Source organism: Diceros bicornis, chromosome 5 (assembly GCF_020826845.1).
Source record: "Diceros bicornis minor isolate mBicDic1 chromosome 5, mDicBic1.mat.cur, whole genome shotgun sequence".
Lineage (NCBI taxonomy): Eukaryota > Metazoa > Chordata > Mammalia > Perissodactyla > Rhinocerotidae > Diceros > Diceros bicornis.
In genome coordinates, this window is record NC_080744.1 from 26,969,760 (window position 1) to 26,981,965 (window position 12,206).

Below are 12,206 nucleotides of genomic sequence, written 5' to 3' on the forward strand. Positions count from 1 at the left end.
CTTTATCAGCTGTGGGGAGACTCAGCACAGTTGGCTGCAAGTTCTAATACCACATTTGTGTTGCAGTATTTCTTTTAAGTGAGAAGGCCCCCAGCATGGCAGGTTGTTAGGCTCAGGGGCTTACAATTGCTATAAGCTTCCCATCTTTAGGTCTCTTGTCAGCTCTCTGGGGATTGCAGCTGGGTGGGGCTGGCCTCAGGCATGGGAGCACCCAATTGTTTCAGGCTTTGGAAGGTGGGGCAAACCCCCTATGTGGGTCTTTGAGAAGCACAAGTCTTCTGCAGCTGACAAACCCTGCCGCCCACAGGTCCACACACACAGTCAACACAGTCCTGCCCCATGTGCGCACCCTGATCTCCTGAAGTAGACCCAGTCCACGGAGGGAGCCCCACACACTCCACCACTGCCCCACACTCTCCACCCGCTCCTTGTGCACGCCCTGCCCCACTGAAGTGGGCTCAGTAGCCAGGCTGCAGAGAATCCAGTCACCAATCTATGCAGGCCCACAAGTTACCTAAGGGCTTGTTGTTGGGTGGGGCCAGTCTCTAGGGTGGGCTGCCTGCCCTGGCTGAGCTGGATTAAATCAGTGCTCTAGTGGGTGGGGCAGACCCTGGGCTAGCAGGCCCCAGGAAGAACTCCAATGGCATCTGTGTCAGCATGCCCACACAAGGCCACAACAATGGCCACTGCCAATGTCCCAGTCCCTGGAGAGGTCTCACCTCTCACTGCAATGCACTCAGAGCCTATCAGGTGAGTCTCTTTTCCTCAAAGTGTTTTGCACCTTTCTTTCAGCTGATTTTAGGTTGTTGTCTGAAACGGGTGAGTTTGCGCTTGGGCCGTTTAAGAGCCGGTTTTAATTTCTTTGTGAATCAGCTTTTCTTGGGGCACTCCCCAATGTTTCAGTAACAGGCAAAGTCAGATATTATGCCACTCGTCTCAATTGTGCTGGGTCCACAAAGTGCCTACAGCGGGGGTGCTCCCGGCTCAGGGCCCCACTCCTCCAGGGAGGGCTGCGTACCTTTGTGCTGCTCCCGGGCAGCCGTGAAGCTGGCAGCTTGTGAAGATGGCATTTTTTCTCTCAGAAGGGGGTTTCTGCCTCTTCCACCTCAATTAGGATTGTCCTTTGTTGCAGGAGTTCCTCTTATCCAATTTTCAGTTCTCTCTCAGGGCTTATTTTTCCATGAGTAGTTGTAAATTGGCTGTGTCGCTGGAGGAGATGAGTTCAGAATCTGTCTACACCACCATCTTGACTTCTCTCTCCCTTCTTGTTCTTAAGCTCTAGCCATTTGTGTGATTTTTGTATCAACCAGATACTGAGGGACAAACAACCACAGACTGTGATGAAACCAGAGTGGATCAAACAGTCTGACACTCAGCAGCCAGGCCCCTTGTTGCTGCTCAGAGTTTGTGCTCAGCTCCCCCTGCAGCTCCCGTCACTGTGTCACTCATGGCACAGTAGTACACAGCGGAGTCTGAGTCTTGAACTGAGTCTTTCTCCAAGTGGAAGGAGGTGGTTCCTTCATTGTATGTGGCTTCAAAACCTTTGTTGCTTCCCTTCTCGTTGGCCTTTGTGGCTCTTAGGAGCAGCTGTGGACCTTTTCCAGGATACTGCACATACCAGAAAAGAGTGGGGTACCTTGTGGTTGAATAAGTGCAGTTCACAGTCAGGGAATCTCCTTCTGAGAGGGTCACTTGGCCTTCCATCTGGGTCACTGAGTCTCCATAGGTTTGTCCTGGGGAAAAATAAGAGATCTGTGTCACCTTGGGCATAAAGCTCTGGGATAAAATTATGGTTAAAGATTTTGCTGACACAACAGAAAAAAGAATCCAAATTTTAAGCTGCATTTTACTTACGAAGCATTAAGAGTACCACAGTCACTAAGCCTGGAGCAGAGTTCATCTCTAGAGAATCGTCTAAACAATGTTCTTGATTCTTAACATGAAGAAATGTTGGAGTCACAGTGAAATGATAAATCAAAGCCTACATTTCACTCAGGAAATGAGTTTGTGTTAGGAAGCTGCACCCCCTGGTGGACAGGGGCTGAAATGGATGCATGTTTCCTAGACTCCTCCCCAAGTCAGAAATATGTTCTCATCTCTGACTTTATTTACGAGTATATGTCAGTCTTCAGGTGGTGCTTAGAAATCTGGATGACAGGTACCGTAACCTCTCAGGTCTATTTTGTTCTTAGGACCTCACCTGACGTTGAAGTTCTTTAACAGAGCATCCTAGGGTATTTCTGTAGATGAGATGTCAATTTTCTTGAGCATTTTAATACAAGTACTTTATATTGTCGTATATTCGTTATGGGCCAGCCAATAACTCATTAGAATACCAGAAAAGGGTTTGGAATTGAATACCTAGGAAGTAATAAGAAGTAAGACATTATTGAGTGATTTTGTGTTTCTCAGCACTGTATCCCAATATATAGAACAGTGACTGACACTTATGTGCTCACTAAATATTTGTTAAATTAAACAAAAATAATGAATAAACAGTTTTTGATGGAGGATTCACTACTACTTGAAATACAATATTTCCTCAGTCTTAAAGTAAGATTAATTGTCAGGAATGGTACCTTTTTAATAAAAGCTTTTTAGGAGAAAAAGTCGCACTATCTTATCAATAGTTGAATCTTCCTGAATTTCAAAATCATTAAAAAGTGAAAAATATGAATCCTAGACAGAAGAAACATCATAACTGAAGTTACAAAAGTCCTATAGAATGATCTGAGATCAATATCTTCTTCTCCCACTATTTCATTGACTCTGAGATAAGATGGTAAACCTATGTGGATCAGGCAAGGAATACTAATCGTATACTTCAAACAGAGATCTAGTCTCAAGGATGCTTTCCACTGTGGTCCATCTGCCAAATTTTAGTGCCCAAATTTAATCAAATAACTTTCCCCCACAGGGTAGGGAACTCAGAAGATGTGGATTTGCATCAAAAGCCTGGAGAAAAGTTAGAACTGTCTTCTTTCCTAGCTTTTCAAATTCTTAAAGACATATCAGCTTATATTCATACAACAGCTGATAACAGAATCAATGTGTGAATGATTTAAATTGTCGATTCTGGGATCCCGCCACTAACTTCATGAATCATATTTTCCAGGACTGACACCCACTAAGTTGTAATTTTTAAAAGCTCCCCAGTTGGTTTTGTTGCAGCCAGCCTGACACTGGTTTACAATACTTCATTTGTGACAACTGTCCTAGGCCAAGATGGTCCTCCAAGATGAGGGAGAAAGCTCTGGGATCAGCGTGGGAAAATATCCCCCGACTAAAGAAATTTTAATAAACTGATCTTTTACTATGAAGTATCAGCAACAAAAACAAGCACTTCTTTAGCTCCCTTTTTGTGACCATTTGTTTTATGAAACAAAACAAAAAGACTCTGAGCATTATCAGGATGAAGTGCTGGAGAAGGACACATCTTCTGTGAGGCCCTGTAAACATTTATCCCCAGACACACAGATGGAAGCTTAGATCAGTCTGTTTGCTGGAGTTCACCCTCCACAGATTCAGATCAAGAGACGTGAGTCCAGAGTCAGTGTGTGAATAGTCTCCCAGATGCGGACATAAGTAAGAAATTCAGGCCTAGATGCTGCTTGGGTTCATGTATCTCTTCCCTTCTCCTCCACCTTCCACATCACATTGTCAGAACCTGGCACAAAACTTTGCTAGAAAGAATTCTGGAAAAGCTGATACAAACTTCTATTCTGATAGACAAGGAGAATACAAAATAAGTTGCGATGATGCTGAGTTGAAAGTAAATGGTACAGCACGGGGGTGCAGAAAGTTGTTATGTATAGTTTAAAAAAAAAAAACATAGTTTAAGGCCAATTAGAACCTAGAGGAGAAATACTTTGCATTTTGGGTCACAGAAGAAGACTTGTACAACATTGAGGGGAGATATTTGTTAAATTTGGATTTCTAATGGCTTTATTAACATATAATTTTCATAAAAATAAACTGCACCTATTTAAAGTAAACTATTTTATTAGATTTGACATTTGTATATACGGATGAAGCCATCACCACAATCAAGATAATGAACATAGGCATCACCCCAAAAATTTCCTCATGTATTTTTGTAATCCTTCTCTCAATCCTTCCACCCCTCCCACTCCCATTTCCAGGCAACACTTCTGTCATAAATTCATTTGCATATTTTATAATTTTATATACATGGAATCATATGCACTATTTTGTCTGGCTTCTTTCATTCAGTATAATTATCTTGAGATTCTTCCATGGTTTCATAAGTATCAATAGTTCATTCCTTTTTGTTGCTACGTAGTATTCCATTGCGTAGATATAAACAATGTGTTTATCTATTCACCTATTGAGGAACATTTTGGTTAGTCCCAGTTTGGGGCTGTTACAAATAAAGCTTCTATGAACATCTGTGTATAAGATTTTTTATAGACGCATGCTTTCATTTCTCTTGGGTCAATACCTGGGAATGGAATGGTTGGATCATATGGTAGGTTTATATTTGACTTTGTTAAACTTACTAATTCATTCTAGTACCTTTTTTTTTTTTTTTGCAAATTCCTTTGGATTCTCTACCCAGAAAATTTAGCTGTCTGTGAATAAAGATAGGTTCACTTCTTCTTTTCCAAATGGTATATCTTTTGTTTCTTTCTCTTTCCGTATTGCACTGGCTATTACAATATTAAATAGAAGTGATGAGAGCCAAAATTCTTCCCTTAAAGCTGATCTTAGGGAGAAAGCATTGTCTTTCACCATCAAGTAGGACATTTGATATAGGTTTTTTGTAGAGGCCCATTATTAAGTTGAAGAAATTCTCTTCAATTCCTAATTCTTTGTGAGTTTCTAATCAGCAATGAATTCTAGATTTGCCAAATACTTTTTCTGTACCTACTGAGGTTACCTTCCTTCATTTATCATCTGCTACTTGTCAATTTCTTTGGATACATTATTGATAAATTGTCACAATAAAATACTAAGTAGGGCCTCACTCTCCTGTTTTACAAGTAATGAAACAAAGCTCACGTGTCTAGCAAGTTCGTGGCAGAGCTAATAGTTTTGATCACAGATCTCTCTGATAGTGAAAACCTGTTCACTCATTTTTAACACTATAGATTATTTTCAGAGAAAATCTGAGAGACTAGAGATTTGCAAATTACTTCTTCTTGAGGCTTTGAAATATTTGAAGACAATATGTTAACAGGTTCTTTATTTAAGCAAATGGAACTAATAAAAAATAATTAAATAATTGCAGGTTTGGCTCTTTCACCAAAAGAGGAAAGAAAATATTATAAATGATACACAAACTACAGTCCAAGAGCTGACCACTAGGTAGTGGCATGAGCATTCCTTTCAGACCAATTAATAGGCATCTGACTGGAGCAATGCACTGTAGCAAGAGTAACAAACTCTTTTAGGCTTTGGTGAACCACCAGGGTACTGGAACTTAATTCATGGCCATTGATCACTCTCTCTCTCTCTGTTCCTTGAAACTTGTTTGTGATAAAGCAGTCTAGAGCATAGTTGTTCAAATTAACCATACAAATCGTTCTTAAAAATTTTTAAATAGAATTTCAATATGATCCAACAATTCCACTTCTGAAAATATACTCAGAAAATTGAAATAATCTGGGTGTATACCCAAAATATTGAGAGTATTATATATATCTATGTTTCCATCAAAAGGTGGAAGCTACCCAAATGTCCATCAACAGATGAATGGATAAGCAAAATGTGATATATACACACACTGGAATATTATCAACCTTAAAAAGGAAAGAAATTCTGATACATCCTGCAACGTGTATGAACTTTGAGGACATGATGCTAAATGATACAAGTCATAAAATGACCAATAAGTGCATGATTACACTTACATGAGGTATCCAATGTAGTCAAACTCTTAGAAGGAGAAAGTATAATGGTAGTTTATAGGGGCTGGAGAGACAGAAGAATAGGGAATTATTGTTTAATAAGAACAAATTTTCAGTTTTTCAAGATGAACTCTAAAGATGGATGTTGGTGCTGGTTGAACAATGTAAATGTACTTAATACCACAGAATTGTACACTTAAAATTTGTTAAAATGGTAAAATTAAATTTTTTTTTAAAAACACTCCTTTTAAGATTTCTACTCTATACATTTGCTTTCCAAATGCAAATATAAGATGAAATTACAACACAAGACCACTTATCAACTATCCATTACCATTCAAATTCTGGGCACTGAGAAAAGGAGTTGAGGTGGGAGGAAGAAATTGGAGAGAATGAGTATTTTGGACTGTGGAACATTGATTGAAAAAAGAGGGCCTGGAGGTGTGCAAAATGAGCCACTTGATGGTGAACCTGCTTTTGGAGGAATAGTGAAGGGAAGGGAGAGCAGAGAAAGAAAATTCATCTCCTCCTTCATAGCGTCCCTCTATGAGCCACTGATTATTGATCATTTTGTGGATAATACTGGTGGGAGGCAGGTAAATCTACATTATGGAAATTGAACACTTCCTTGCAAGAGTTATTAATAAGATGGGATGAACCTCAGCACAAAGTTAGTCACACAGTAGACACCTTAGAAAGTAAAGGAGAGTACCATTAACCAGCTAACAAAACTAAATTAAACTAATTCATTAAATGGTATAAAACAGCACAACCACAGAGAGATTTCACAGGCTTTCTTATTCAAAACTATGCTTGTAATGTAATATATACTCAGTAAATATTTATTGAACAAATTGATCTTAAAATCCACAATTCACACATATCTTGACTGATTTTTGAGTCAGATGTTTCTCACCTGCCTTAGTCAATTCTTCTAGATCAATCTAATCACCAAATGGCAAATTGTTTATTGTGGCTCTTCTTTGTCTTCAATAAACAATTTCACGCCAATGATTCAGGGATAAGGAGGTTTTTGATGAACGATAACTCTGGACATGGCCTATGAACCTTGAAAGCTATATTCTTAGAGTGAGTGTTTTCTCTCTAACCCTACACCTGTGCTGCCACAGCCCCTAGACACTTCTTGTCTGTGATGACAATTCCCCGCCACAGTCCCTACCGCAGGTGTCTGTATCAAGTAGAGCCCTGGGGTTTTGGTACACCTCCCTCCAACACATCTCTCACTGTGGGCTCCCTCAGTGCACAGAAATACACTGCAGAGTCCTCCAGTTGTGAAGCTGAGATGGCAAGATTGATGGACTTGTTTGCCTTCTGGAAATTCAATGAGTAGCGACCTTCTGAGGCATTTTGCTGGTTATAAGAATTCTGATGAATAAGAAATATCATCGCCCCACTGCTGGGCTGCTTGTACCAGAATAGATTATAACTGCTAGAACTGGTGTCATATCTGCAGTTTAGTGTCACAACCTCCTTCTCCTGCACGAACATTGCCTGTTGGGCTTGAGTTACCTTCTGGGCAACACTGGATCCTGAAGGAAAAAAGATAGAATCAGAGGTTTAGGATAAGTGGTGTGGGACAAAGAAATTCTATTTTACACTCTGCTACCCCTCATCCCCAGGGTACCCCCAAGACACTGCCTGTACCCTTGGTCCTTGGGTCATAGAGGAAGCACATTCCCGCTGGGGCCATCCTTACCTAGCCACATTGAAGCCATGACCACTTTCAGAAGGCTGGAGAATGACATGTTTGAGGTCTTCCACTGAACGGAAAATATCTTGTTCTTCAATTTCAGAGCTCTGCACTGTGAGGTGAGCCTGACAGAGTGAGAGAATTGCTGGGTATCTGCTGCTGCTGCCCCAGGACAGGAAACACGTGTTTCCGGGTGAAACAGATTGGTGTGAGTCACATCAAACTTCTCTATGCACTGGCTGAGAATCTCACCGAGCCCAAGCTTCCTTTTACATTGACCAACTCTTAGATTGATGACCATTACATCTGAAAATAAACATGGGTACAATTTTATATCGAAAGGAAGATTGGTGATTTGACCAATTGCAATTGTCAGTGTTTGCATCTGTGCTGGAACTGGATAGGAGGAACTTATTTTAAAACACTACATGCAATGGATTGTTGAAAGAACATAAGATGTGATAATCCTGTATCACCACACCCACATATACTGTTCTTTCACCTAAGGTAGAAATAAATCTGCCAGCTTTGGTGGTCTAGTGGTTAAGATTCAGCACTCGCACAGCGGTGGCCTGCAGTTGGTTTCCTTGTCAGGGAATCACACCACTCATTGGTCAGTTGTCATTCTGTGGCTACTGTGATTGCTGTGATGCTGAAAGCTATGCCACTGGTATTTTACAGACCAGCAGGGCCACCCATGGTGGACAAGTTTCAGCAGAGCTTCCAAACTAAGACTAGGAAGAAGGACTTGGCCACGGACTTCCAAAATGATTGGACATGATATCTCTATGAAAAGCGACAAGCATTGTCTGATATAGCACTGGAAGGTGAGAGGATGGCTCAAAAAGACCAGGTAGGGTTCCACTAGTGGAACCACAGGGTCATTAGGAGTCAGAATTGACTGGACAGCACCAATAACAACAAGGAAATAAATTGCTTTATGATAAGAAGGCAAAGCTGTTTGGAATAATCACTGTAGCTTTTTCAACCTACCTGTTAATATAACAGTATAACTCCTCACTACCAGTGTCTGTCTAGTTACCTATCTTGGGGACAAACATGAGGAAAAGAAACTAATCTCTCTTACTGAAGTCTAGACTGAAGCCCTCAGACACTGAGTCCTGTCATAAAAGTCCCCTTCTCTTCTCTATTTAGTTTTGACCACTCAGCTCTGTTCAGAAAGGCCAGAATAGACAGCAGAGTTTGGTCATTGGGTTAGAAAATCTTTGAATTTTTATTTTTCCCATTACCTCAATTGGGATCTAAACGAGCCACAACAAGCCTCTATATTCTGTGTGCCCAGCTTTAAGGGGAATATATGCTGTACAGTCCATAGGACAGCTGATCATAGGATCACTGATTGTAATAAACTTTTCTTTGTGTAGGAATATAAAAGGAAGACCATACCCTAGGAATATTACTCAACAACATGGCAAACAACAAAGATCCATTGCATACCATGCCTATCTCTTGATACAGTAGTCAGTTATCCTTCTTGTCTCAAAATAAATGTAGTGTCAGCTAAATGGGTTCAGGTATCTTCAGATCTTGCACTGGGTCACCATTAAATCTGATGATAGCACATAGAATACCAATGTTCTGCTATCTATAGACAACCAACAGTTTTATATCAATTGGTTGACTAATTATGAAATAGTATTAATTTCTCCTCATATTATTCAACTGTGTTACACTTCTCAATTAAAAGAATCTCAGGATTGTACTCTGTCTTCCAAGAAGTGTCCATGTCCAGAACAGACATTTTGGACACTATCCTACCAAGTTCTGCATTAGTAAGTTTTTTAATAATCTTATCTTAAAAGTTGTAAAGAGACAATACTAAGCTGGTTAAGCAATAAGTGCTCTAGACTCTTTATAAAATTAAATACCTTAGTAGAAACAAAATTAATTCAAGTGGCTGAACTTGTGGATCTCTCTTGGGGATATCAATTTAGAAAAAAATTATATTTAGTGTTAGTCAATGTCATTTTAATGTAGCTTACAGCTTCCAAATACTATGGAGACAATGAGATTTCTTAACCATATAACCTTTTCTTTTTTTTTTTTTATAATTTTATTTATTTATTTTTTCCCCCAAAGCCCCAGTAGATAGTTGTATGTCATAGTTGCACATCCTTCTAGTTGCTGTATGTGGGACGCGGCCTCAGCATGGCCGGAGAAGCAGTGCATCAGTGCGCGCCTGGGATCTGAACCCGGGCCTCCAGCAGCGGAGCAAAAGCAGTTAACCGCTAAGCCACAGGGCCAGCCCCATATAGCCTTTTCTTAAACCTCTCAGCTATCTCATGTATCTCTCTTAAAAATGGACACCAAATATATGAATTATTTGATGTCTTCATACAAATCAAAGAAATTTTTGTCATAAAGACAAAGTCTAACTGTATGAAAGACACTGTAGAAGCTAGGGAAAGAATGTTTGAGCAGATCGTCATGCTAAACGTGACTTTCTGACTAAAGTCTTTATGCAAGCTCCTCTTTGAGAACATAAACACATTCCACGGAAGAGTTAGTAATTCCATCTTACATGCAGAAAATTTGGCCCCCAATTTTGTAAAGATACATTGGGGATTATCAATTTGTTTGATCCATGATGAGAGATATATCAAAGCCAGAACAGCTGTCTGGTGGAGTCAAATGATCTCTAAGGAATATTTACTAAAGTCCTCCAGAGACAACGCATCACAGTAGGGACATATTTGCTGCGTATTAAACAAACACTTTTGGAGAAATGTTTCTAGTATACCAGAGAATGAGGCTAGTTCATGCCTATCTTGGGACCAATAAAATCTATCAAAGTGAGATATGAATCAGAATACTGTCCCAAGGAAACATTTGAGTATCTTCAAAAAGATCTTATACAATTGCATTTCCTCCATGGGTCATGTATGTACTGGTAATAGTATTTCATTTTCTATATGAGTTGAAGCACTCTCCCTCCAGAAAGCATTCACAAGAGTTAAAAATCAATTGATTTTGTGTTTACCACCTGTACCATTTCCATTTATCTCTATACAGGGGAGCAAATTTCTCTGGGACAGTTATGTAAAGTTTTGCCCTCACTCAGAAACTTCACTTTTCTTATCACTCCTCTATCCTCTGAAAAAGTGGAAAGAACAAATGGAATATTAAAACTGAAATTAGTTACTGTAGCAGACACCCTTGAACTCCTAGGGCCTAATGGGTTATTAGCTTTAGCTCTCATGGCCCTGCATTCTTCCCCTCACAAAATCATGTGTTGTCTGGTCACTGATAGGTCTATGTTACCCAGAATGTTTCAAACCATACATGTTCCAATCTTTCATAGACTGAACTGGATAAATAAGCCCATGATACTCAGTCTTTTCATCAACAGCCACAGGTTGATTTTCTAGCCTTTCATTTAATCAGCCTTTATATATGACCTTAACCTGGATGACTTGGTGCTCTGAAAAAATCCCAGAGAAAGACTGCCAATGAGCTTGTGGAAGTGAACTTATTAGGTGGTATTTACTACTGGTTCAGCAGATAAGGTTCATCATTCACCCTTGATTGACAAGAATTGAATAGCTACTTACATTAGATATCTTAAACCGAGATTCTGCAGAGAATCATCAGAAGCAGACAGTCCTCAGAAGGTGAGTGCTGACCCAAAGTCCTTGAAACAAACATATAATGGAATAAAGTAGACAGCCCTATTCAAAACCATTAGAAGAGAATTCTCCTCGAGGTTTATAACCATTAGATTGTCATACTTGACTTTGCATTCATTGTTTTTCATCCTTTTAGTGGTATTTTCCCACTAATACTAGAATGTTATATATTTATGATTCACTCTCCTTTGTTCTCTTACTAATAAATAACTTGCTAATGTATTGGCTTTACTTGAGGCAATAACCACCTTAATGCTATAATTCAGCTCTACAAACCCATTGCTAGTGCAACAAAGTTAAAGAACTGTTGGATATGTTATTTAATGTCAACTCCTAGAAAAGACAAATAATATCCAAACCACAATTAGTACGGCTAAAGTGAATTTTGATCAATAAAATTTGTCTGAAAATGTTAGAAAAAATTAGAATAGAGTTGGTGTAACTAGACTTATAAAAAGAACACGTCTCGACCTGATTATATGGCTTGGCCAACACTCCCCTTAACCTCTCCATTATCGATTGCAATAGTGTTTCTTTTGTAGAACTGTAAATCAAATCTCTAACGGAATTCAAACACTTGAAATGATGAGTTATTCCTATAAAATGACTTACAATTTCAAAACATCAGGCATAGAACAAACTAAGGGTGGTGGCAGAGATGGAGATCATGCACGTGCTCTGTGGCATGTGCTTCTTCTCACCAAGATGCAGACTTCTCAAAAGGTTTTTCTTTATTGTATGGTTCCATTCATATGACATTCTTAGAAAGATAAAAATATAGCAGAACAAATCAAGGTTTCAAGGAGTTAGGGATGACAGTGGGTGCAATTACAAAATGATAGCATAAGGGAGTTTGGGGGAGCAATGTAACTCTTTTGTATCATGATTCTGTGACAGTTATGTGAATCTATACTATGTATTAAATTTCAAAATTCACAGACACAATTGTATACACATATAATCAATTTTCTTATATGA

The 12,206-nt window shown here is 39.3% G+C and overlaps 2 gene segments (V, D, J or C); both read right to left on the reverse strand.

Moving 5' to 3' along the window:
* Nucleotides 1-1,398: 1,398 nt before the first annotated feature.
* Nucleotides 1,399-1,936, reverse strand: LOC131405498 (T cell receptor alpha variable 9-2-like). The segment is given in 2 exon segments: nt 1,399-1,733; nt 1,855-1,936. Coding segments are annotated over 2 exon segments (381 nt in total).
* Nucleotides 1,937-7,064: 5,128 nt separating this feature from the next.
* Nucleotides 7,065-7,636, reverse strand: LOC131405499 (T cell receptor alpha variable 14/delta variable 4-like). The segment is given in 2 exon segments: nt 7,065-7,420; nt 7,588-7,636. Coding segments are annotated over 2 exon segments (405 nt in total).
* Between the last annotated feature and the right edge of the window lie 4,570 nt (nt 7,637-12,206).